Raw genomic sequence first — 26,929 nt, 5'->3', positions numbered from 1 at the left:
TAAAAGTAATTATTTTTACTGATGTAAAATTATATTAGATGCACGTGTAAAATTATTTTACACTAATAGTATATCAAAATTAAATTCTAAAAATATATAACAATTATACTGTTGATTTTTTTTTTTTGATAAAGAGTTAAATGTAAAGACAATAATACTTGCAATTTTACTATAGCAGTTTTGAGAATGATTGTTTTTGTAAGTTCATTAGGCAACAATTAACATGGTCGCATGTGGTTTCATATAGTTGATTACATGGTCTCTGTCCACCGGATTTAGATTGAAATAATTAATTAACCTTACAAATAGTTTTCTTGTTTCTTGAGTGATGGAACAACAATTAGTAGGATATATATGAATATGATGAGGTGGCAGCCCCAATAGCTACTTTACTAGGATATAATTAGTGTATATTTTAGCAGAACAAAATATTAATTTTACAATAAGATAATTACTGACATAAAAGTTAATTTTATATAAAGATGATACATAAAAATTGTTAAAAAATTTAATATTTTTAACTAAATTACCATCTATAAAAGATTCAACTCACTATGAATTTGCAAATTTTACATCTAAAATCCACAAACTATAACTGGTGGCCTTCAATATATCATATTCTCCTTTCATTCCTTTTCTTTTTCTATAAAACTTACCTATACAACATGATCATTGCCTCTCCCTATCATTGTGTGAGTGTGGATCCATTTCACTCACTCTTTCATCTGGATAAACCTGCAAAATATTAAAATAAAAAAAACTTCGTGATTTAATTATTCATTAAATATATGTATATACGATTTAGTTTTTTATTGGTATTAGTTAAATCCATTTTTGTAATTGTTTTATTCGCGAGAGCCGTACAAGGTGAAAATCTCATGTACGGTTCTGGAATATAGAGGAAGAATGAAAGAAATATTCTATCAGAGTAATCATATTTGCTTCGGAAGATATGCTATTCAGGCACTTGAACCCGCTTGGATCACATCTAGACAAATAGAAGCAGATCGGCGGGCAATATCACGAAATGTCCGCATATATATATGTATATATTATATATATATATATATTTGTGAGAAAGAGAAATGTCCAAAGAATTAAGCTGATTGGAAACAAATGACAGTTGAGACATAGTTACCTGGCTTTGTCTTTCTTCATTGAAGCTAAAAGTTCTGACCTTCACCTCTCCTCTGCTAGTAGTTAACTCATCTAACATTTCAGCATCATCTTTTTCTCTTGATCCAACAATAGGTGATTCCACCTCCTGATTGTAAATGCAAATAATCAACACCTCTTATTATGAAAAAGAAAGATGGAATAGTGAATATATATATATATATATATATATATATATATATATATATATATATATATGAGCATCATGATGTACCTTAAAAGACATGTTGAGACTCAATCTTGGAGCACCTGCTATTTCTTCATATTCAGCAGCATCTAGTTCCCTTAGATGGTGAGGAATGAAGAATTTTGGGAGAATATGCTGCCTCAGTGTGATCAACACAAAGAAAGGCAAGGGAAACAATATTCCAGCTATAGGAATCCATGTCACTCCAAAACAAACCAAGAAATACACACATTGGAACAGTGTGAATAACATTATATGTTTGAATGGTACTGACTCAACAAAAGAAGCATGATCCCCTTCCAACAACCTGCAAAATTGGATTGCCATCAGAAACACCATTGAGTTTTTAAGTCTTTTACATGGAAATGAGTAGCTTCCACTTACTTGTACCACCTACTAGGTGTCACAAAGAGTAGTAGTATTCTTTCCCAGAATTGATTCCCTGGAAGACTATCAATGGCCATGTATGCAAAGTATCCCCATAGAACTGAAGTTGGAATCTTTTTTATGGCAGGCATGGCAAACACTGATGCTCCAACAAGGAGTGATTGTAAGAGATTGCTCACTCTCTGCTCATTTACTCTCACTGGTAGATATGCATCAATGTGTTTCTCAGGATCAAATGTACTCTCCTTGTTTTCTCCTTGATCTTCACCATTTAGGACAATCTCTTTTAGTTCAGCTAGTTCTTTGGCCACTGAATGGTTCTGTGAACAATCATAATTCAACATGAATAATATGAACTTAGATATTCTTCAATTGGGACAAGGTTTGAAGGATTATGCTTACATCTTGAGTGCTGTCCATTTCTATAAACACTGCCTGCAGATTCCCATAGATTTCTGATTTGCTTGCTTTCTGCTTTATGCTTTCTTTGGCACTTTTAACCATCTTTCTTCTTATCAACTACAATTAAAAATTATAATATGAAATCTCAGATTCATTAATAAGACTTGCTGCTACCAATTCCAAATTCCAAAGCTCATTCACCTACCTGTTTCTTGAGAACAGCCAGGCTCTTGGTGTGCATAGGGGATTGAGGCAGAACTCCATTTGAAGGAGGCAGGCCAATTAATCCACAAAGCAAAGTCTGATCAAGTTTTCAATCAAAACAAAGTAAAACTTCAGTTCTTTTTAAATCCTATCTAATTACAATTAACATGATAGAGATATATTTAAAGAAACTATGTTTAAGACAGAAACATGCCATGAATCCTAGTAGCAATATGTCATAGTGATATGCAGAAGGCTTCTTTAGGTTGAATTCCTTCTGCTGTGCTAACTGTGAAGCAACACTGTGATCAAAGAAATAAAGCCCTGCTATCATTATGGCAGGAATAAAAGCAGCAAATATATATGTTGGTGAAACCTTGCCCATGTCCTGCATTAAATGTTATCTTATTAGTATTATTTTCCAAAGCAACAAAAGTAGGAACAAGTGTGATTGTATGGAAGAATATATGGCTTACTTTGATGACAGTCCAATGATGCAAAGATGTGGAATCCCAAGCAAGAGGAGAAACAAGTCTTCTTGGAACTCCAGAAGGAACTTTACTTGGTACTGTGAATGATAGGGCTGTCCAGAGCACCACCATGAGAGGCACCCCATAATCTGCAATGAAATTTCTGAACCAACCTGTTCAAAACAAACAAACCTATCTCATCAAATTCTACATCATAGGTTTGGTTGTGGTAAAAATGGCTTGAGAATCCACTACACAAACCTGTTCCATATAACCATGACCTTGCTCTTCTGCTTTTTAAGGAAGTATAGAGAAGGCCAAAGGTGAATATAACACCCAGTAATCCATTAGCATACAACCAATGAAACTGATACTTTTCCAGTGTTGGGTTTCCCTCCTTAGGAACCTTAAACTCACTCACCATTCCCTGCATTTTCCAAAAACTTTTGTCAAATAATGTCCTCTCCCCCATCTGTTATGTTATGCTAAAACTCATGCTTCATTTGATGCCTATATATATATATATATATATCAGAAACTGACCTTAATAGCCTGTTGAATGAACAAGACTGTAATCAGCATTCCAAAAAGCTCACCAGCAATCCTTGTAAATCTATTGATGATATTTCCAGCATTGAATATTGCCAGAAGAAATAACAAGAGAGCAGTCCAAACACAAACCCTGAGATAGTGAAAAGATTTTGGTTATAACAACAAGTATATAAAATATTAAACTTTGGAATGATGCATGGAAATTAGTCTTTTCTTACCATCCTGCCCAAGCCAAAAAGAGTTGTTGTCCCAAACCATCTCTATCTTTGGCAAAGTTGTATAAATATGTATACATGATTATGGTTGGCTCAGCAACACCAAGTACAAGCAGAGGTTGACCACCAAATATTGAGTGTATGAATCCGCATATGGCAGTAGAAGCCAGTGTTTCCACTGTACTCAAACTTCCATCTACATTCAAATTAAACTTGATTACAAATTTGCACATCTTGTATGGTATATAAATAAGAGAGACATGCATGCAGATGAAGAAGATGAAGTAGGTACCTGTGTCTCTACTTATTTGCTCCCCAAATGCAATAACAGGAAGCGCAGAAGCAAAGAAAATATAAGTAGTTGGAGCCAATATCCTGAAGTTAATCAAAATAAAAAGCAAAGTGGTCATTAACTACATAGTTATTTATTCATAATTTTCTGAAAAGATAACTAAGAAATCAACTTGCCCAAATCCGGAGTGTATAGCAGAAGACCAATCTTGTTTATAGTGAAAAGATCTTGCACGAATGTCGTTTACAACACCCTTGAAAGGTGATTTTAAGCTCTCCATTGATTCAAGTTTGATTATGGTTTCTGAAAAATGTATAACAATAGTAGTGACATACATGCATGCATGAGTAGTGATGGTTGGAAAATATATATATATATATAGTATATATAATCTTGATTGTCTCTCTTGTTTAGAGAGAACACTGCAATGGATAGAGATATAAGAACATACCAGCAGAGATAGATAGATTTGTCTGATAAAAATAATCTCTCTATCTGTGTTCACCTTCTTCTTCTTCTACACCAACATTGACCAACCAGGAAGCCGGTTTAGTTGGTTATATAGGTGTGTTTTCTCTTGTTTTTTTGCCTGTCCTAATATATATATAAAATTGACTAAGCAGGAATTATTTAATTAATTCAGCATGATTAAGCTAAACTATGAATTAGATTAACAATAAGTTATGGGTCATGCTAATTAGTCTAATTTATGAGGTGTATGAATTCTTCTGTTGTTGGCAGTGGCAAAACCAGAAAAAAATAGGTATGGGGACCAAAAGAATTTTGTATTTGGCATGACATGAATATTTTATTGTTTAAGAAAAGTTTATTTTTGAACCATGTACATGTATTTGTGTGTGAATACCAGTTTGTGATATTAAGGTAAGACAACTATTATTGCAGTTTTCTTTTCTCTGTTTTAGAAACATGACAATGCATACATAAAATCATTGTAAAATTGTGACAAAGATTAATGTATTTCTTAATATAAGTTTTATAGAGAATCTATATATTTGGAAAATAAGGTACATTTAACAAGGTACATTTAATATGTACTGATATAAATTTTTTAGAGAATCTATATGTTTGCTTATTCGAGAGGCATTTAATTTGTGTACATGCATCCTCTTTCTGTTTTTTTCTTTATTGCAAAAGCATATTTGAATGATGATCTTCATGACCGTTTAGCTATGTTGTTATTATCATGGTAATTGTAAGATTATAACATTAAACTGATTGATGAAGCAAAATAATTATGATAGAGATTTTCAAAATGCATGAAAAGTCACGTTTGAAAGGTTGTATCTGTTCATAGAATTGTGATTTATTGAAAAGTTGTAAATTATAATGAAAAGTTGTGACTTATGGAAGAGTTTTATCTATTTAAAAAGATGTTTCTTTTCATGAATATATTGATGTGTATGAATTCAGTGCCCATAAATAAGATGTCAAAATGGCAAATCAAAATACATGGATTCATACAATAATTCTTCATCTTATTTTATTCTTTTTTAGAAAAGGACAAATAAGTCCTTAATCTTTTGATCCGCAAACATTTAGATTTTTTAGAATTTGAAAATACATTTAAGTTATTGACCTTTTAAAATCTGGATTTATCGATCCCTCATGTTCATTGAAGTCCTTGACTTTTTCAAAATCTGGACTTATCGATTCCTTATGTTCACTTAGATCTGTCAAACTCAACAGAAAAATTAAACGTGAATTCTGCTGTACTGATTTGGTTGATAGAATTTTTAAAATTGGACAAATTAAACTCAGCGATCGATATGTCCAGATTTTGAAGAAGTGAGAGACTTAAATATATTTTTAAATTTTCAGGAATTTAAATGTCAACAGACTAAAAAGTTAAGGATCAATTTATCCTTTTCTCTTATTTTTTTTTTCTTCTCTATCTCAATACTTTTTTTTATTGTATCTTACAGTGTGTATATGTATATGTATAATTTTAAGTTGCCACCAAGAAAACCTTCTAACTAATATAGAATATATACATCTACTTCTATACGAATCCAGTAACTAATCTTTTGATGAGACTCATTTACTTTAAGGATAAATGACTCATCGTTTTACTTTCAAATTCTATTTTCTGTGTTAGAATATAATTAGTATTAATTAGAATTATTTAGTATATTTGAATATTTATTATAGAATATTATGTCTTTATTATTATGATTCTTTTAACACCTATAAATACTCTTCTATATTGTATTATTCTAAACAACTTGAATAGATAACTTGAATACACTCAATAATACACAAATCATTTCTCCAATTTAATCTCTTGTTTTTAACATTTTATATGTAATAGTTTATTGGCCAATAATAAATACTTAAATAGAGTTCTCTAATTTAAATTTACAAATTTTGTTTTGTACAAATTAAATTATATAATGAATAACCGAACACAACAAATATGATGTGTTGATATATAAAGAGAGAAGTTTGTCACCAAAAAAAAATATAAAGAGAGAAGTTTTAGGGTATCATTATATCATTAAAACGTGCACTGTGACGACATAATAATATAACGCTAGTTGCTATAGCATCATGTATGCTCAACCAATACCATTGAGGTTGATTTTACATGCATCATGCATTGCATATATAAAGTTACGTAACACAGAGATGCACAGCACGTTATTGCTCATCACAATATATCTTTGCTAACCATGATCATCATATTTTATATAAAAAAAAATGACAAATAGGTCTCTGACTTTTTGTCTTTCGGATATTTTTGTTCCTGACCACTGAAAAATATTTTTAAGTCTCTAAATTTCACAAAATTTGGACGAATCAGTCCTTGAAGGAGGTATTTGGACGGATCAGTCCCTGACGGAGGCATTTAGACAGAGGGACTGATCCGTCCAAATTTTGTGAAAGTCAGAAACTTAAAGGTATTTTTCAATGATTAAAAACAAAAATATCTGCGGGACAAAAGGTGAGGACCTATTTGTCCTTTTAAAAAAAAAAGGAAGATCCGTGTAACTTATTCTTAGTGACAACAATGACCTCTATATAGTAACCACTTCCATGAATAGCCACATCAAGCAAATAAATTAGGTCCAATATATTGTGCTTAATGATGATATAATAGTTAGGCGTTCAATAAATAATTAATTAACCTACGTACATACACATTTGGATCTTTATTATAGTGTGGGGACAAATAATTTACCATGCCTGAAATTCTCCCCTAAAATTTGGCCTAAAAAGCATGTATTGAGGAAGCACCACTGGATTCCATTTGAGGATTATTTATTTGTCACTCTTTTATATTATGCTTCGGATTTTTCGAATAATGGTCGTTCCAATTTACCCTTTCTTCGAGGTTAGGTTCCAACAAGAATAATGAGAACGGCTTCAATTTTTGGCACGTGAAGTAAAGGGAGAAACGCATTTGCATTGCATGTCATAGGAAAAGAAGAGTCTATAATCTATATCCCTAGCTAAGGTATGTTGTAACTAACTTATTTAATTCCAAGCTGCACTATACTTCATTATATGATTCATCATTTATTCAAATGTACTAAATTATTGACTCATTATACTTTATATTAAGAGTGTCATCTAATCAAATTCATATATTTATTAAATAATTTTCTAAGTAATAAGACTGCAATTATATTAGTTACTTTTAGTAATCTAGTAATATATGATTAAATATTTTTCTAAAACTCTTTTATATTATCAGTATGTATTGAAATTAAATTGAATGTCACCAACCCAAATTCTTCGCATTCAATAATAAATATATTAATGCAGAATATTAGGATAATTATAGTAATTAATTAAGAATTTAGTTAACATGTGTCTTATAAGTTTATTATTAATAAAAAATCTATTATATATATATATATATATATATATATATATATATAATTTTACAACCAAAATGTGTCACATGTCACTTTCTTATTACAATTGAAATCAGATTTTTTTTCCAAAATTTAAGAATTTTATCTTCCTTCCTACTAATTTTACAACCAAAATGTGTCACATGTTATTCCCTCGTTGCAATTGAAATTAAATATTTCCCTCCAAAATTAAAGAGTTTTCCTCTCCTCTCCCTCTCCCTTTATTCATCCATCTCATTTCTTCAACCATTCTATCTCTTTTACATATGATTATTAATTAATGAATAATTATAAATTTGACAACCAAAATGTACAACATGACATTTTTTAATAATATTAAAATTAAAATTAAAATATAGCTATATTATATATTATTATCTAATTTAATAACAAAATGTATTACATGACACTCTTATTAAATTTTAGAGAAAATATTTTCCTCTAAAATTAATAAATTCCCTTCCTAAATTCTCTCATCTACCTCTCTCCCTTTTTTCTATTTCTCTCTACCCTTCTCACTCTATATATAATTCCGATATATTTATATATTATTATCTAATTTAATAACCAAATATGTCATGATATTCTTTTATTCAAATTGAAAAAAAATATTTCTTTTCAAAATTAATAAACTCCCTTCTTAAATTCTCTGATCTATCTCTCTCCATTTTTCTATCTGTCTCTACTCTTCCCACTTTATATATAATTTGTAATTTATATTTTATATTAGTAATTTGACAAATCAAAATGTGTCATCAGGTATTTTTTATTATAATTAAAATAAATTTTTTCTTTCAAAATTAATAAACTCCCTCTCTCAATCTTCATCTTTATTTTTCTCTCTCTTTTCTCTCATTTTCTTTTTTTTTCTATTTTTTTGTTCTACAAAAAATAAAATTAACAAAATAATATAATTCAAATAAAAATATTATTGTTATTATATACATATTTTTTTAGTTTTTTTATATATTTAGTTTTAATTTTTTACTGTTTATCTTTTTAATTTATATTTTTTTTCTTTCAAATATTTATTAAATATAATTTAAAAAAATACTAATATTATGATTAGAAGTTAAAATTAAGATTTAATTGTTTTAAAAAAATTAATTTTGAATTAATTTTATAACTATCAATATAATTTTTTATGCTAATATCTAATTATATTTTTATATACATAGAGAAAAAAATATTATTTTTATATAGTAAACATAAAAATTAATTATTTCTATTTGTGCAACAGACTTAACACCTAATCAAAAGTATACCAATTAAATCGTTTCAAATTTTAGATAACGAATATTAAAATTAATTATTAGTAATAAATCAAACTCTTTCACATGAAAATAATAACTAAAGATATTATTATTTAATTTTTTATCTATAGAGATCCGGGTCTTCTTAGTCGACGGGGACTTTTGTCCTCTACGATCTTTTTAAAAAAGTGGTTTGATTCTATAAAGTTTTTGGACTATAATTAGAGGTGAAAAAAGTCAGGCGGCCTGCCAAGGACCTATAGCTTGGCCTGTGTTTGGTCTGGCCTGTTTTTATAAAAGCCTTATTATGTTAATAGGCCAGGTCCAAACTCACTAATTAGCCTTATTGGCCTGTCAGGTCTGCCTGGGCCTGTTAATACATAATTACATATATAAATAATTTTTTATTATTAATAAAATTATGAGATATTTTAAGTACTTTAAAATTTAAAATTTAAAATTTTTATAAATATTAAATATGACATATTCCATATAAATATGTTTATTAAAAAATAATTTTTTTTAAATAATATTTTTATTTTTGTAAAAAAAATTATTAGACCTTTTAATAGGTTTCAGGCCAAGCCAGACTTAGTATTTTAAAAAAAATCTATAGCAGACTGCAGGCTAGATTCAAGCCAATTGACTACATGATAGGTCAAGTCTGTTAAGAGTAAAGTCTGACCTGCCTATTTCCACCCCTAACTATAATCTATAATGTTAGGATAAAACCGACATAAATTTAAAAAAATTATATTTTCGTAATGTAATTATGGACAAAAATACAAGTTCTAAATATTTTTATTTAATAAAAAACAAAATAAATACATTGAAAATATAAATTTTTTATATTTTTAATGAAATTTTTTTACTAATAATAAATTTATTATGTGTCTTTAGAAAATATGTTAGTTAAACTAATTAATTAAACACTTCTACATTGTTGGTAGAGTATAGAAAATTAGAAAGTGTTGGTGGAAGATGGCGCAGAAAGATGGATGTGATCTATGTGGCTATGTCCCAATGAAAGTATAATAGAGTTTGATTCCTTAAAAAGATTCCATCCTCTTCACTCAATTGGAAATGGAATAAGCGTGGGACAGGAGATTGCGTATCTGTTGGAGTGGGATTCCCAACTTTGGTGTCCAAATAAATATTCAAGCCGACAAATTTGAACGAGCAAAACTAATTAATTAATTATTTGTAAGACTAGTGCATGAAAATTGAAAAATAAGTAATAACACCTTTGCATTGCCAATGATGTAGTAGAAAACCAAACAATAATTAATGATGTGGTGAAAAAATTGTACTCCATTGAATTGAAATGGAGGCACGTCCACATGACCGTGTGATAGACATTGGTTAAAGAAATGTGTACATTAAACAACATCAACACACAAAATATCACACAAATTATATTTAGTAGTCACCACAAGTGAATGATTAAGACTGCGGAGAAAAGGAATACAATAAATAAATGAAACGGTTTAATTTTTCCTATGTTGATGTCGTGGACGACCAGAGAACGACCATGCTATCTATGGGGACACACACCATCCGCATCTTAAACCTTGTATATATATATATATATATTTTGGGTTGATGGATAAGTTTCAACCATCAACTTCAAGAAAGGAAAAACCTATCAACTTTCAACTCCAAAAATTAACGTGCCAATATTCAGTGACCAAAATAAATTTTGATTTCGCTTTCCTATTTGCTTCTCCTTTTGTTACGTGAATAACCTAAAATTGGTGGTTTAGATTTGAAGAATTGGCTCAAGTATTATGAGAAGTTGGTCTCCGACTTGTTAGCGTTTGGAAATTGCCGTCCAAACTGTGTGTTTGAAAGAATGAGGGGTGGTACCTGCAAAAGACACTTCGATACCTAAATCAATAAGGGATTAAGCAGGTTTAGAGTGTATTAAAACTTAGAGATACCTGAGAGGTGTCAGTATATTTATAGTGGTGATCCAATAACCACCGTTGAAGTAGTTCCACTTTTGGAGGTGGATAACCGTCCCTTTATCTTAGAGTAGTTCAGATATGACTCCTGGAAGTGGGTTGAGAGATTTCTAGGGCAGTTACCTATTTGAATAAGTGTTACCTGCTAGTTATCCATCGAGCCCAACTTCTTTGGAAAGGAGTTTGTGTCGAATCCGACTTCTTTAGAGAAGGTCGGTGAGCAATGAAGGCCAACCTTTGGATTGGGCCTTTTTGGTTTATTTAGATCTGGGTCATAATGTTGGGTCAGGGTATGAACAGCGCCCCTACTCGAGTCTGATCTCTTTTGCTTATGAGTTGGATTCGAGTATTTGAGCTCGGGTTTGTAGCTGACGTGATTTTCTAAAACTGACGTGGTTTTACATTCCTCAACCGTTGTGTCTAATCAAACGTCGCGTCTGTTGGGGTTTCGTATTTACACTTAGGTGCAGTTACATTGATAACGGCGCGTTTCTTTAATGATTGCGTCGATTTACAATTATGCCCCTGCTGTGTTATAAATACTTTTCCCTCTCTTTTTCTTCGTTTTCTTTCGTCTTCGAAATCTTCTTGCTCTTTCTTACTCACAAGAGAAACACTTTGGCCTTTTCTCCTCGGGGTGCTTTTGCTGCCGCATCTGTTCCTCCTCAGTTTCGCAGATAAAGGTTAGTCTTTTTCTCCTCCTTTTCTACTACTCCTGTTTGTCCTTTGCATGTTTAGAGGAGGTTTACATGCTCTTTATGATTCCTTGTTTGTAATGCGTAGTGTTAGTATTTTCATAAGTCTGTTGGCCAGTTTAGTGATTTCGCTCCTTATTTTGCTTTTTTAGAGAGAGGCAGTTTTGTCTTTGGAAGCTCTGATATTTTTTCATTTTTCTTTGTAGGTCTTAATCGCTTTTATACCTACTTTTTTTATTGGCAAAACGTCTTCCTATATTCCTGAGTCCCTTTCAAGATGGGTAGACGATACTGTTCTTAAGGAGGAGCCTTTAGTGGATACCGACTACCTTTATAAACTTCGCGTTCATCATAGGATCTGTAGTCTAGAGGAGGATGAACCTAAGTATGAACTGTTGGCCCCAGGTCCTAGAGATCGGGTTTGCTGTGCGAGGGTTGCTGATTCTGACCCTCGCTTTTTCTTCATGTATGATTGCCTTTTTATCCGTTTCGGGGTTTCTTTACCTTTTTCTGACTTTGAAATGGGGATATTGTCTCATTGCCGAGTTGCTCCGACTCAACTTCACCCCAACTCTTGGGGTTTTATGAAAATTTAGCAACTTGTCAGCCGAGAACTAGACTTCCGAACTTTCACAAAGATCTTTTTCACCTGACCAAACCATTCAGTGGACAAAATAATAAGTAACAGTGGATATCTTTCCGGGCCATCCAAGGTCGGAAAGTTTTTTCTATTTTTGACGATTTTTTCCATGATTTTAAAAATTTTTTCTTTAAAATCCAAGCTGTAGAGGGTCACCGTCCCTTTTTTTCTTGTGAGAACAATCGTCCCTGATTTCCTCTTTACTGGTTGGAGGCCTCCTCTATAGATAAGTATGGCCTGAATGACTTGGACGAGTCCTCCTGTAGTTATTTCTAAAGGTTCCAACTTGTGATGTTTTTCCAACTTGTAGACTAATTGCTTGTTTCTTCTTTTCAAAGATGGTGAAGAATGGATCTAGTGCTTCCTACCAGAAAGTCCAAGATGCCAAGAGAAGAGCTCGGGCCCGAGCTGATGCTGCGAGGGCTGCTGGCGTTCCTCTTCCTCCTCCTCCTCCTCCTCGTGATATGGGGACCTCTTCTCGCCCTATTATGGTAACCTTTGCCTCTGCCTCTCCTTTTTCTTCTCCTATCCCTCCAGTCCGACCTCCCTCCGAGCCATAGAAAAAGAAACGCAAGACCTCGGAGTCTGGTTCTTCTCCTTCTGGGGAGGCCAACTTTGATGGTCCTAAATTCGTTCGGAAGCACATCTTCCCTCAGAGTCAAATCGGCATGGATGATGCTTTCCTTTGAAACCATTTTAAAATTATGATTTGGGAGGTGTTCGGGCTGTTGGGGTTTGTATGGCTCTTCTTGATATTCAGGAAAGACTCCCTTGAGTTCTTTGGGTTCTTCACAAAGGACTGTGGAAGAGCTTCAGGGGAGGATGGTCCTATATCAAGAGGAAGAGAAGAAGCTTTAGGAGGAGGTTGCCTGGCTGAGGGAGGAATGGACCTGGCTTCAGGAGAGGGAGAAGAAGCTGATGGGAAGCTGATGGGCCAGTGTGCCATGGCAGATGGCCTGAAGGAAAAGGCGGAGTAAAACTATGTCAAGTTCTTCACTGAAAATATTGATCTTCAGAAGCAGTTGGATTTGAACCGGGAAGCCTATCAGGACTTGGAGGATTCCGTAGCGGAGAGCTCGGAGGAGGCTTGGAGGATTTTTAAGGAATAGGTCGGAGTTATTGCTCCTGACTTAGACCTTTCTCCCCTCCACCCCGACAAGATTGTTATTGATGGAGCTATTGTCTCCCCTCCTCGTCCTGAGACGAATTCCAAGCTGAAGACTCGCGGACAAAGGCTTATTGAGTCTCCTCCTCATGAGGAGCAACAAGAGGGATTCCTGACGACGTCTTCAGAGGCTCCGATTTCCACTGCTGAAGAGATCGCTCCAACCCTTCCAACTCCTGCTTCTGATCTGAGTTCCTCTCCTTTGGATGCCCCCAATCTACCTTCCCAGTGATTTAGCTATGTTAGGGCTCGGCTCGTGGGCTATTCTTTGAACAATTTTTATTTTTTATATTTGTGACGATTGCTCTTGACTCTTTTTTCGACCTTTTCAGGGTCGTTAACAAAAAATTGCGTTTTTAATTCGCCCCTTTTTTGGATAAGGGCTTTTAAGAAATATTTTGCGTTTGCATGCTTTTGTCCATGCTTTGCTGTGATGTTTATAAGGATTTTATAAAAAACCCTTTCGGTTTTGAAAAAATCTTTTTTCCTAAGTAGGCTATTTTTGTTTAAGTAAGAGTTTTCGAAGACTTGAAACAGCCTTTGCTTTTTGAGGGATTTTCTTATCCCTTTTTGTATTCCTCACAAATTCAATTTTTGCTCATTTGAATTGTTCTCATGATTTAGGTTATTTTTGAGATCATTTCCATTCTTCTTAGGTTTTCGACTAGTAGGTTGAAATGTTCCCGAGTTATCATGATCGTCTTTTGTAACCTCTTTACACCGACTTGAACCTCATCATTTTATTCTGCTGACTACTTAGGTCGGGCATGAGATTTTTACATTTTTTCGAGCTTAATTCGGTGTGTTTCGTAGAATAAATGGTAACAGTAGTGGAATTATAGAGAGATAAAATAAATCTTTATTTATTGACGAAGTTAGTTTTTTATCTTAGCTACTAAGGGATTTTAGGAATTATTGACCCTTAGCCTCCACTTTGATGCTTCGTTAAAACCCCCTTCAGGAAAACCCTTTTTTTGGGAAAAAATCATCAAGTCGAGAAAAAGAGTACATCAGGAAGTGGAGTTCACTTCTAGCTATAGTACCTCTTTATGTTACAAGCATGCCACGACCTTGGGAGCTCAGCACCACTCAAATCGGATATTTTGTAATATCCCTTTCCTAGGACCTCACTTATCTTATACGCTCCTTTCCAATTAGCAGCGAGTTTTTCTTCACCCGACTTGTTAACACTGATGTTATTTCAATATTTCTAATCAGAACCAAGTCGTTTGAGGTGAAAGTTATTCGAATGACTGGTGCGGTAATTTACAACCCACAAACTAACCGACAAGTGCACAGGGTCGTACCAAGTAATACCTTACGTGAGGATTGATGGATCAAGCAACAATGATTGATTGATTGGCTTAGTTAGGCAGGAAAAAAGGGGTTTTGAGATATTTAAAAGGTTTAAGTTCGAACTCAGAATATCAAAAGGAAAAATAAATAAGTTGGGAATAAAATATTGATAAAACAGTTAAGACTTCAGAGTTATCTATTTTTCTGGATTGATTTTTCTTACTAACTATTTTAATCATGCAAGGTTTAATTCATGGCAAACTATACGTGACTAGACCCTAATTTCTCAGACCTTCCTAGTCTCCTCTAAAATTCATTAACTGCCAATTCCTTGGTCAATTAATTCCAATTAGAAGGTGATGATCAAATTCCAGTTTATATGCCACAAGAATCCTAATTATCTAAAAATAAGGTGATTATATGTCACGTATCCTGTTAAATACAAATAATTAGAAATTCAGGATAATATGTTTTCAAGCTGTTGTTCAAGTAAAGAGCTTTTCCAAGTTTTACAAGAACTCAAATAGAAAGAGGGTCATACTTCCGTTCCACCCAAATTCATAAAATAAAGAACGAAAACAATTATTGAAATATAAATCAAAACATGAATTAAATTAGAAAGATCAAATGAATCAATCCATACAAATAGACATAGCTCCTAACCTTAACAATGGAAGATTAGTTGCTCATGAAATGTGGAATGTAAATTTGTATAGAATTCCCTAATGGAATCTCCTTAATGGAATCTACCTAATAGAAGAGAAGTGTCCCCTTTTTATAACTAATCCTAATTAATTTAAAATTAAAAATAATATATTTTCCTATTTTAAAATCAAATTTGAATTTAAATCAGAATTAACTAACTACTCCACGTCTTGTAACGTGGGGACCACTTGGCTTCACTGGATCCGCGCCTAACTTGGGTGCTAAAAATGGGGCCCAGAAATCACCACCCAGCGTTTTCTGCGTTTTCTGCATGTGGCGCATGTCACGCGTACGCGTCAGTCATGCGTACGCGTCGATGGTCTTTTTCCCGAGTCACGCGGACGCGTCGAACACGCGCACGCGTCGCTGTGCAAATCTTCAAATCACGCGTACACGTCAGTCACACGCACGCGTCGCCATGGAAAGCTCCAAATCACGCATACGCGTTGCTCCTCGCTGCCATCTCCTTTTTTATTCTTGTGCTGCAGAAACTCCATCAAATTCCGTCGAATGCTACCTAAAATAAACAAAATTACAAAAGACTCAAAGTAGCATCCATATTGGCTAAAAGATAATTAATTCTTTATTAAACTCAACAAATTAGATGCAAATTCACTAGAAAAAGATAGGAAAGATGCTCACACATCACAACACCAAACTTAAACTGTTGCTTGTCCTCAAGCAACCAAAACTAATATAAGCTTAGGATGTGAATTTTCATGAGAATGAGAGTTCGATTAAGCTCATGTCTCTTCTTATAGTGGGGTTTACAACTGCAATCCTGAATAGTTTTGCCATTTCACTTTATCCTTTGAAGTTCAGAATGATTAGCATCCATAGGAACTCATAATTCAGATAGCGTTATTGATTCTCCTAGTTTAGTATGTTGATTCTTGAACACAGCTACTTTATGAGTCTTGGCCGTGACCCTAAGTATTTTGTTTTCCAGTATTACCACCGGATACATAAATGCCACAAACACATAATTGGGTGAACCTTTTCAGATTGTGACTCAGCTTTGCTAGAGTCTCCAGTTAGAGGTTCCCAGAGTTCTTAAGCACACTCTTTTTACTTTGGATCACGACTTTAACCGCTCAATCTCAAGTTTTTCACTTGACACTTTCACGCCACAAGCACATGGTTAAGGACAGCTTAATTTAACCGCTTAGGCCAGGGTTTTATTCCTTTGGGCCCTCCTATCCATTAATGCTCAAAGCCTTGGATCTTTTTTTTTTGAAATATTTTTTTTCGCAAGCTTTGTGTTTTTCACTGCTTTTTCTTGCTTCAAGAATCAATTTTATGATTTTTTAGATTATCAATAACATTTCTCTTTTTTCATCATTCTTTCAAGAGCCAACAATTTTAACATTCATAAACTTCACTATAAAAAATATGCACTGTTCATGTCATGCATTTAGAATCACAGAAAATACCACCACATTTAAGTAAATAAGACTATTCTTCAATATAGACCCACTTTCTCATGCAATATATCACTCCTATATTTTTTTTATTTGGATTCAAGTTCAGTGAGTAATACATGAGACATCTTTTCAGAATTAAAGCATTTAAGAGAAAACTAAACTAGACCTAGGATTCTCACTAATAAAGGATCATGCAGCAAACAAAGCAAAATAGCGGAAAATCGGAACATAACATGAAAAAAGAGGAGAGGAATAAAAAAAAATGAAAAGAACTCAACCACCTTAGTTATCCTAGTGGTCGCTTTATTCTTCAGGTTGTGCTCCTCCGTGAAGATGATTCGCCTCCCTTTTGGTGCCATATGAATAAACAGAAAAGCTTTAAGCGAAGCGTCAACACCAAACTTAAATGTTTGCTTGTCCTCAAGCAAAGAAAATCTGAAAACAAAAACAAATAATGAGATGAAAGAAGAACAAAAGGATAAAGGAACAAGAGAGAATTAGGATTGGGAGAGAGAGAAAGAAAATTAAAACTGGGCGACGAACTAGTATTATTGTGCAGCGCAGGCGACGCGTACGCGTGGGGCGCGAAATTTTCTTAATGACGCGTAAGCGTCAGGCAGGCGTACGCGTGCCCTGAGTTTTGGGCGATTCGCGCGAAACCATCCGCGCGCACGCACAACTCTCTGTTCGCGTGGCTAGGGAACCAATATTGGCATACGACGCGTTCGCGTCATGCACGCGCACGCGTGGATGGCCGTTTGGTCAAATGACGCGCACGCGTCAGGGACGCGTACGCGTGGTCAATTTTGTGCGTCTAGCACACTTCCTTCCCCAAGCCAGCATAACTCTCTGCCCAAACACACTTTTAAGTCAATTTTTTAGGTCACGCGTACGCGTTGCTGACGCGTACGCGTGGAGTGCCAAAATCATAAATGACGCGCACGCGTGGGGTACGCGTACGCGTGGGCTTGTTTATGCGAAAGGCATTATTCCTACGCCACTCCCGCGCAACTCTCTGTTAAATTTTATTTTTCATGCACATGCATATGACGCGTACGCGTCAACGACGCTTGCGCGTCATGTGCTCTTCTTCATCGCTGCCTTTGTGAAGGTTGTTGGAAAGGCCTTACAGCGAGTAGCATCAGAAGTGTTGGCTAAGTACATCCAACTTTTGAAATTTCCCAGGTGATGCTTTGGATCGGTAGTCCCGTCATATAGGTCCATATCGGGGCTTTTGAAGTTTCTTGAAACTTTTGCCCTCATTATGTCCTCACTGAACGGGCCTTTTCCCCCCAACGAATAGTCTTCTCGGTCACTACGAGAATTTTGACCTCGAAGATTGGATTCCAAACTCAAGAGCTATTCTTCAAGCTCTTTTCGGCGCTCGACCTCTCTTCTCAGGTTCCTCTCTGCTTCTCGCTGTCGCTCTAGTTCTTGTTCTAACTGCTCCAGCCGTTCTTGGTAGCCGTGGAGTAATCTCATGAGCCGGCAGCGTAAGTCTGCCCCCCTTTTTTTTGGTCCGTACACCTCGGAGGGAATCCCCCTAGAGTCATTTTCACCAAAAGGGCCTTCGTGGTGCTGGGCACCTGCTCCGTGCAGGGATACTATAGCCCTGTCGTTGTTGGCTACATCTAACTGCTCTTGCTCTAAATCAGATGCAGTGTGCCCATCCGAAGGCTGGTCATCCGCCATTACTGGATGATCGTTCAGGTTCTCGGACAACGGTGCCAATGTTACGTGGGTAACCTGAAATTGATGGTTTGGACTTGAAGGATTGGCCCAAGTATTATGAGAAGGTGGTCTCCGCCTTGTTGGCGTTCGGGAGTCGCCGTCCGAACTGTGTGTTTGAAGGAATGGGGGGTGGTACTTGCAAAGACACTCCGATACCTAAGTCAGCAAGGGGTTAAGCAGGTTTAGAGAGTATTGGAACTTAGAGATACTTGAGGAGTATCAGTGTATTTATAGTGGTGATCCAATAACCACCGTTGGAACAGTTCCACTTTTGAAGGTGGATAACCGTCTCTTTATCTTAGGGTAATTGGGATATGGTTCCTGGAAGTGGGTTGAGAGATTTCTAGAGCAGTTACTTATTTGAATAAGTGTTACCTGCCAATTATCCATCGAATCCGACTTCTTTGGGAAGGAGTCTGTGTCGAATCCGACTTCTTTAGAGAAGGTCGCTGAGCAATAAAGGCCAACCTTTGAATTGGACCTTTTTGGTTTATTTGGATCTAAACCATGGTGTTGGGCCAGCGTATAAACACCTTTCTTTTTTATTTTTCTTTTTTTATTTCAAAAGAATATTAGTTAATAGTTAAAGCGATTGCGATTATTTAAAAAAAAAATACCAACACACACTCAGGTTATAGCTTAATTATATAAAATATAATGCACAAGTGAGCTCTGCCAAATCTATAATCTATTAATCTTAACTCTAGTCTCTAGTGCCACTTCTTTTCTCTATGCCTATATTATTTTATATTTTTTGGTATTTTAAGTATTTAACTCTATGACTACTTGGCTAGTAGTAACATTGGAAATTGGAATATGATATTTTCTCACTGTGAATGAATTACATAAAGCAAGGCGGAAGCCCCAAACCGAAAATGAAAAATTGAATTAGCCCAATATCTGTTCTGTTGTGGCTTTCTCTTGGGCTTTCCTGATGGCCCATCTCATAGTGTTGTACATTGTATGTTCATTTTGACTAGGTTGACCAAAAACTCAAAATTAGATTTGGATGAGTCATGAGTGGATGCGCAACAAACTGAAACTAATCACCAATGACTGCAATGGTGGCGGCTGCAACAACAGCAGTTTGAGGATGAGATGACACAAAAGACAATGACCTTAAACTCAAGTAGGTAACTCCCCTTCCTCTTTCCAGTTTCCATGCACGATGTATAACAATGTGTACTAATTTCTTTATATCAGGCTTCTTGTTTATTAACTTTTATTTTTCTGATGTTTTTCACATATCTTGATTCAGCTGAAAAATGCTATGCTTCTAACATAGTGATAGAAACAAACTCTTAAAAAACAAGAATTTGCATGAAGAGAATGTGTGTGTATATATTTACACTTAGTTGTTCAAAAAACAATGAATGTAGTGTCATGCCATCCAAAAAACATATAGCTGATATCAAATCGGTTAGACCCTACAAAAAATGGTGAACACTGTATGCTAAGAAGAATTTCTTGTACTGCAGAAACATGATTAGTACAACATGGTTCTGTCAAACTCAAATTTGTTAGTTGGTTAATAGCTAGGAGGTTTCACCAAAAATTCTGTCCAGTTTAAGTTTGTTCTTCACATCTTCTATCTCTTTCCTTTGTTTCTGTAAAGGAAAAATGTTAAAGCATCTATTCATTATGAACAAAATGCATGGGCAAGCAAAACAGAAAAATATAGTGCTTCGGAATGTTATGCTAAACCACCTTAGACAATGCTTCCCATGAGACATCATATTTCTTGTATTGCAAGAGCCAGTCACTAGCCATCTCATATTCAATTGTATTGGCTTGAGCACAATGTGATGTTGATACTGCATTTCTCTATAAAAAGCAAAGAACATAAATATGGATAGAAAAAAGGGAAAAGATAAATCAATCGGCAAATTGAATTTTATGGTACCATTTCTGGGCGCAGCCTTTCAGGTGGGATTCTGTCAATGGTCAAATGACCATGGAATTTGCGTTGCTTGTTGGGTTCTGTTAAAGTTCCCTTTCGGGCACTGACAACCCTGCAAGTGACAAAGAGTTTTAGGGGTATGTTTTAGGAAGAATAAGATGATATTATCATTATTACAATCAAGACAAATAGAACAATGAATGAATTGCCTTCCATCCCCAAGAACAAGGCATCTCCTATTAAACTCAGACATTGCATACTCAGCTTTATCTTTTGTCTTGAAAATAACCAGTGCTCTACCTGTCATCCAATGATAAAAAAAAATCAAATCAAATAAGTTAAACATCAAAAAAGGCATATTATGTATGGGGAGTTTTTTTGTAACCAAAATGAAAGACCAATAATAAAATAAAAAAATGGTTATATAGTTAAATATGTAAATACCATAGTAATAATTGGATTTCACACTCTGTTCTATTATCCTTGCGTCAACCTTCATTAGGAGAGCAGACCAAACTATGTTCTGAAAAATTTGAAGAAAAAAAACGAGGACCATCATTAGAGAAAAACTGATAATATAAAATCGACACCCAACTTTACTCCTAAGTGGGAAAAAATAACTCCCATCTCACTTCAGTTTGTCTGTCATATCCATTCTGAATCTATACATAATCCATTTCCACACACAAGACATAGCAGACTTTAAAAATATGTTATAACAAACTATATCATTAACTCGTTGGAATTTCCATGAAGTTGGTTAGAAGCATAATTGGTTGAATCAGTCGTCAACAGTTTAATGAGCATTATTGACATTGAAGCGAGATCCCTTCTGTAGAAATATCCAAAAAAAAATAAAAGGAGTTGCAAATCTGAATAATATATACCTCTACGTCAATGGAGGCAAAGGATGGATCCAGATTACTAAGCAAGACCAGAGTACCCATCTCCTGTGCGTCCCGCAATCTTTGGTCCCAATCCTAGAATTATTTTTTTATGAAAAAAAATGCACAACATTGATTTCACATTATATCTGTATGATACAAGTATACAATACAAACTGTTGTGATGTGTTGATAAATTGTTTGGACTGAATTAAATCCAGTAGCACCGGGTGCAAGATACCAAGATTTCCAAAAAGGAAAATGTGAACAAACTTCCACAAATGCTGTTTTTGTGTTCTTTAGGAAGAGATACCAGCTCCTTCTTTATTATCCAATTAAGAAAAAGATATTTTCCATGTAAACTTAAATGTGCCAAAAGCCTAGAGCCAGGAATCTGTAGCAAGTATTAGAAAAGCAGAACCAACCGTTTTCTTAAACCACCTCCTTCTTTCCTGCAGAAACAACAAAAACGAGGGGGTGATTATTTCTCAGTCTCAACACACCAAGCAGAATAATTAATATGTATCTGATTTGTTTTTCCCAGTCAAGGATTAATCCTTCACATAAGTAGATGAAATATGATAACAGTTACGGATGAGACTTACAGCATCTGGTCTTTCAGTCACCTCAATAACTCCCCCAGGTGTTTTGACTCTGCTCTCGTCCTGTCTGACTTTTGCCACTTCCTTGTCAAATTCCTTGTCCTTAAGGGATTTGTTAGGTTGACTAATGCTCAAACTCCTATTGATCTTCCCCTTTTTAAATGGAAAAGAATGTGATAATGATCCCTTATCATTCAACATTTAAGGAGTGATTAAGGAAGGACTCCCATCATTTTATCCAAATGAGGCAAAAAAGAACTTCAATATCATAATATTTACTGATGAATCATACTATTACAATATTTGTGTGGTTATTTTTCTCAACTCAACAAACAAGCAGATAACAGATGTTATAGTGTATCTAATTTCATTTGTCCCATCTGGGTTAGTCTTGTAAGAAAGACATTTATGATGGCAACTATCACGGGTGACACTTACGGGATCTGATCTTCTATTAGTGACCAACTTTTCATCTCCAAGCTTCCTCTTCTTATATGGAAAAGAATGCAATGATCTCTCATCATCCTACATTAATGAAGAGTAAGTAATAATACTATCATTTTTTACCAAATAATTAAAATGAAGAGGAAACGTGTAGAATTTCGATGATAAACTAATTAATGATCAAAATGGTGAACCTTCCAGATTCCTACAATATTGTCATCAGTATGTTACTCAACAAGCCAAGCAAGCAGATACTGAAGCTATGGTGTGTCTGATTCATTCTATCCATTTAGGATTGATCCTTCAAGAAACAAGTTAAAATTATGATTGTCATGGATGAACACTTACTGCATTGGGTCCTTTAGTCACCTCAGTAATCTTCCTGCATCTATTGACTCCTTTATCCTGCCTGAGTTTTTCCCCCTTTTCATCTAACTCCTTCTCCATTGGGAATTCGCGACTTGGACTAAGGGTTGGATTTTCATCTTCAACCTTCCTCTTTTTGTATGGAAAAGCATCTGGTGAACTCTTTGGCACAACATTCTCAGACGTTCTCACTTCAGCATTATGTTCAACTTGCTTGCACAACATGCCAGAAGGATCACTCCTAGTGTTGATCAAAGTTTTAGGTCGTGTCTTTGTCCTACCCTGGAGAGGTTTACTCGGATTACTCTCCCGTTTCCCGTTAAAGAAACTTCTAACTGCATAACAGTAACACAATGAATTAAGGTAAATGGGAATGTTAATTTTATGCAACTACAGCCTGTGTACTGAATAAATTTAATAATTGTTCCACATTAATAAGCCAAACAGTTTGTAGTTTCTACATATGATTTTTGCACATAAAAATACCAAGTAAATACCAAATGCAAATAACTAACCTTCAATTCCATCTATAACATCTGGAAAGTTATCAAGTATTGCACGCCTTCCAACATCAAAAGCACAATTGAAAAAGAAATCAGCTGTCTTCAACTCTATTTCAGATGGTTCAGTATTTCTCTTGTCCCTTGATGTGCAAACCACATTGCATTTTCTAATAATTGATTCCTGAAAACAAATTCGGAAATGAGAGGTATAAAAGTAGCACACTTTACCATAAGAATGACAGAGATTATTTCCTCAACTTCATCAAGTAATATTACATTGTGCATGGGTTAATAAGTTTTCAGAGCAATAAAACAAATCATATAAATGGAGCCTAATCCCTTATCAACATAACTGCAAGCAAATGCAACTTCTTTCACTCATTTCTTTTGATAATAATATACTATAGACAATATAGGGAATTCAGAATTTCAAATAATGAACTAATAGTACAAAGTTACCAGAGGAGTAACATTGGAAAGACCTTTGCCTGCACCAGATGCCAAGAACAACTCATTCCAACGAGGCTGATAATCCCCCAAGAAGTTGCGAACCTCGGAGGGACGAAAAAACCAGACAACTTTGAGCACTTTCTCATGTGTTGGTCTCTCATACATCTTCACAAGCTTACCAACAGAAGTTTCAAAATGCTGATCAAGGTAAAAGTAGGCACAGTCATAGAGAAAATATTCAACTCCCTCATAAACAAAGGATTCATAGAAGCTAATATCTTTATTTTTCTGACCATGTCCCGTCTGATTTCCCCACTTAAAATCAATCAAATCTCCAACCTTAGCACCTGACATGGCTACACTCACCAATGCTCAGAAACCTGATATAAATGAGTAAAATTACATAATAGAAGTAAAATGCTAATGCCAATAACTTAGGGATTAAGAAGGCAGTTATTTTTAGAAGTAAATACGAGTCCAGAAGTTGTAGGAAGGGTTTCCATTTCCAATAATAGTAAATACGAGTTTTGAGTCTCGTACTCCATTTTATAATGAAGTGAGAGCGAAAATGGAGAGTATTAAGTTGAGGTTACGTTTGAAGGTGATCGGCGCAAAGAAAGGTAGCAAGTGGCAGCAACAGACTCGGAAGGAACCGACCATTTTTGCGCAGAATGATGAAATTGAAGGCACCGCCGAAGCTAAACGACAACGTTTTGGGTGATTTGTTGTTTCATATGGTTACAGAAGCATGCAGTATGGGACCAATGGCAATGCGTTTCTTATTTTTTCTACACACTCAAATGAATGGGACTCGGTGGTCAAGGTCAACGCTCCTCTAGTCAAAACTGTTTTTTGCTTGTGTTTTCTTTCCGCGTAATTTCTTTCTTTCATAAAATTGGGATGAATGATATATTTTAATGTTATAATTTTTTGTATTTTTTAAGAAAGTTCTGTTAGAGAGTCAATAGAATATTTGTACAATGTATACAATAGGTTATATAAGTTACAAAATGAACATCACTCATAATATTTAGAATAACCATCCAAGTATTATGGATAATAATAAAAAACTTAAGCTGATTTTGGTATTATCGAACTCTTTGATCTTTTAGATCTAGAGCTCTAATACCATGTCATAATACCACACATTCTAAAAGCTTATGTTGATAGAAAAAATGTAACATTAATAGTTATATCTCTAATACTTCCTAAACCTTTATTATACATATTATACAAATATTCCATTAATTTTTTATTTTTTTAAATTATATATAACAAAATATGAGATATACACAAATTGAATATTTTAAATTTTTTTATTTTTAAATATAAATTGAAGAAATCGAGTAAAAAAATAAAAAAGTTCAATTTCTATAATTTTTAAATATAAAACGATTTAATTTCTACTTCCTAAATTATATCGTCTCACATTTTAAAGAAATATCATAACAATCTAAAATTTATAAAAATGACATGCAATTTTTATCTTGTACGTGATAAAACAACTCAACCATTTGTATTTTCACTTTTACGGAAAGATGATTTTGAATTTGATACTACTTGATACATGTATGATCAACCATGAGATATGAATACAAAAATTTGACTGCTGATTCTCTATTTTCACAATTTTTATTTGAAAATATGGTAGTATTTATGTAATTATAGTGTCTCTCTTCCATTCTCATCACAGCCAAAAAATAAATAATAAAAAAAACGTATTTTCTCTAAATTTATCTCTCTTTTTTTGTTTCTTTGTGCCACTTTTATTCTTTTTATCCTCTCAACTATTTTTCAATTAGTAGTTGTTCTCCTTGTACTGCCTCCTGCTAATTGCTATGCTGCTTCCTGTCACTATGTTTAGGGTAAACTTTTTTTTCTATGCGTTTCTGATTTTGAGGATTTTGGTTTCTCCCAATTTTTTTTCTCTTTTATCTTTGCGCTGCTTTTTTGTGAAAGACTAAGTTTTGTTTTACTTTCACTCTTATTGCTAATAATTACATGTAATATTATTGATATTAATTACATGTAATATTGTTGATATGTCTTTTTAACTCATATTTAATAGTAGTTGATATTTATTAGTTTCTGACTCATATTTAATAGTAGTTAGTATTTATTAGTATAAGATAATGGGGAATTTAAAACCAAAGATAATAAAAAAATGGTCTAATAAAAATAGAAAGACTTTTATGGACATACTGTATAAGTGAGCGAAGAATGGGCAGTAAGAGGGAGTGAAGAGTGAAAAATGGACATGTTACGGTGGGTAACCGGAGATTGATGGGCTGGATGGAATCGATTGGCCCAAACGTATGAAGGAGGAGGGCTCCGAACGGATCTGCAACTCGGGAGGCTCCGTCCGACTTGTTTGTGCGAGGAGATGGGGGTGGTACCTGCAAAGACACTCCGATGCCTAAGTTAGCAATGGTGTGAGCAGGTCTAGAGAGTATTGGGTTTAGAGATACCTGAGGGGTGTCAGTGTATTTATAGTGGTGAGCCAATAACCACCGTTGGAGTAGTGCCGTATCTTTTGGGTGTTAACCGTCCCATTATTTTAGGGAGGTTAAGATATGGCTTGATGAAGCGGTTAGAGAGATTTTAGGGGCGGTTACTCATTTGAATGAGTGTTTATCTGCCAGCTAATCTCATGTCCGACTTCTTTAGAGTAAGTGTAGTCAACACCGACTTCTTATATGAAGGCCGGTGCTTAGCTAGGCTTAATTCTTCGGTTTAGGCCTTTTATTTGGACCTGGACCTTTATTATTGGGCCATGGTATGAACAGTGGCCCTACTTGAGCCCAAGATCTCTCTAGGGCTTGGGTTCAAGTATTTAACTCGGGTTCGTAGCCGACTTTCTTGGAGGAAACACGGGTTTTTAAACCGACGTGATTTTCGCGACCTTTTGTTTCTGACAGTTACGTCTATTCAAGCGTCGTGTCCGTTAGGGATGCATTTAGGGATTGATGGCTTTGATAACGGTGCATTCTCATTAATGACTGCTCCGTTTTTACCATTATGCCCCTTAGCATGTTTATAAATACTTTCCCTCTCTTTCATTTTTCCGTTTCTGCAATCTTTCAAATTTCTTCTTTCTTTGTTCTTCATTCATTCGTACTGCGTTCTCGTGCTCCGGAGACTTCT

General features: G+C 34.5%; 2 protein-coding genes and 1 long non-coding RNA gene across 9 annotated transcripts; 1 reads left to right on the top strand and 2 right to left on the bottom strand.

The window, feature by feature from the left end:
• Positions 1-455: 455 nt before the first annotated feature.
• LOC112703728 (boron transporter 4) lies at positions 456-4,730 on the bottom strand. Of its 2 annotated transcripts, XM_025755307.3 has the most exons (14): positions 4,337-4,730; positions 4,062-4,188; positions 3,886-3,968; positions 3,597-3,789; positions 3,370-3,508; positions 3,088-3,253; positions 2,833-2,999; positions 2,571-2,744; positions 2,358-2,453; positions 2,153-2,269; positions 1,748-2,070; positions 1,391-1,670; positions 1,139-1,264; positions 456-735 (listed from the first exon to the last, which is right to left on the bottom strand). In XM_025755307.3, the coding sequence occupies exons 2-14, from the start codon at positions 4,163-4,165 to the stop codon at positions 670-672; spliced, it is 2,034 nt and encodes a 677-aa protein (XP_025611092.1). In that variant the 5' UTR covers positions 4,166-4,188; positions 4,337-4,730; the 3' UTR covers positions 456-669. The 2 variants fall into 2 exon arrangements, with proteins under 2 accessions (XP_025611092.1, XP_025611091.1); XM_025755306.3 differs by having other exon boundaries at positions 3,597-3,968; positions 4,337-4,472.
• A 14,907-nt stretch (positions 4,731-19,637) lies between these two features.
• LOC140174528 (uncharacterized) lies at positions 19,638-24,824 on the top strand. Of its 3 annotated transcripts, none has more exons than XR_011864216.1 (3): positions 19,638-19,769; positions 22,412-22,562; positions 22,668-23,294. It is a non-coding gene; the product is annotated as an uncharacterized lncRNA (long non-coding RNA). The 3 variants fall into 3 exon arrangements; XR_011864215.1 differs by lacking the exons at positions 22,412-22,562; positions 22,668-23,294 and adding exons at positions 23,798-23,992; positions 24,387-24,824 and having other exon boundaries at positions 19,645-19,765; XR_011864214.1 differs by having other exon boundaries at positions 19,663-19,765.
• LOC112703726 (protein ANTI-SILENCING 1) lies at positions 19,952-24,517 on the bottom strand. 4 transcript variants are annotated; one of them, XM_025755302.3, is made up of 13 exons: positions 24,379-24,517; positions 23,795-24,165; positions 23,348-23,516; positions 22,815-23,167; positions 22,461-22,547; positions 22,026-22,175; positions 21,846-21,872; positions 21,424-21,516; positions 20,981-21,059; positions 20,746-20,836; positions 20,540-20,648; positions 20,344-20,460; positions 19,952-20,243 (listed from the first exon to the last, which is right to left on the bottom strand). In XM_025755302.3, exons 2-13 carry the CDS (start codon positions 24,137-24,139, stop codon positions 20,172-20,174), a joined length of 1,692 nt encoding a protein of 563 aa, XP_025611087.1. In that variant the 5' UTR covers positions 24,140-24,165; positions 24,379-24,517; the 3' UTR covers positions 19,952-20,171. The 4 variants fall into 4 exon arrangements, with proteins under 4 accessions (XP_025611087.1, XP_072055913.1, XP_072055912.1 ...); XM_072199812.1 differs by lacking the exon at positions 24,379-24,517 and having other exon boundaries at positions 23,795-23,983; positions 24,079-24,158; XM_072199811.1 differs by lacking the exon at positions 24,379-24,517 and having other exon boundaries at positions 23,795-24,332.
• Positions 24,825-26,929: the final 2,105 nt, after the last annotated feature.

Source organism: Arachis hypogaea, chromosome 7 (assembly GCF_003086295.3).
Source record: "Arachis hypogaea cultivar Tifrunner chromosome 7, arahy.Tifrunner.gnm2.J5K5, whole genome shotgun sequence".
Taxonomy (NCBI): domain Eukaryota; kingdom Viridiplantae; phylum Streptophyta; class Magnoliopsida; order Fabales; family Fabaceae; genus Arachis; species Arachis hypogaea.
Note: the sequence above shows the minus strand (reverse complement) of the source record. Positions and strands in the feature narration are given on the sequence as shown.

Coding starts and splice junctions, on each gene's coding strand:
- LOC112703726 (XM_025755302.3), bottom strand. CDS start 24,139: ATGTCAGGTGCTAAGGTTGGAGATTTGATTGATTTTAAGTGGGGAAAT. Junction 22,548..22,814: donor TGACTAAAGGACCCAATGCA/GTAAGTGTTCAT, acceptor TCATTAATGTAG/GATGATGAGAGATCATTGCA. Junction 21,517..21,845: donor GGAGGTGGTTTAAGAAAACG/GTTGGTTCTGCT, acceptor AAATAATTCTAG/GATTGGGACCAAAGATTGCG.
- LOC112703728 (XM_025755306.3), bottom strand. CDS start 4,165: ATGGAGAGCTTAAAATCACCTTTCAAGGGTGTTGTAAACGACATTCGT. Junction 3,254..3,369: donor TCATTCAACAGGCTATTAAG/GTCAGTTTCTGA, acceptor TGGAAAATGCAG/GGAATGGTGAGTGAGTTTAA. Junction 3,000..3,087: donor GTCATGGTTATATGGAACAG/GTTTGTGTAGTG, acceptor TGTTTTGAACAG/GTTGGTTCAGAAATTTCATT.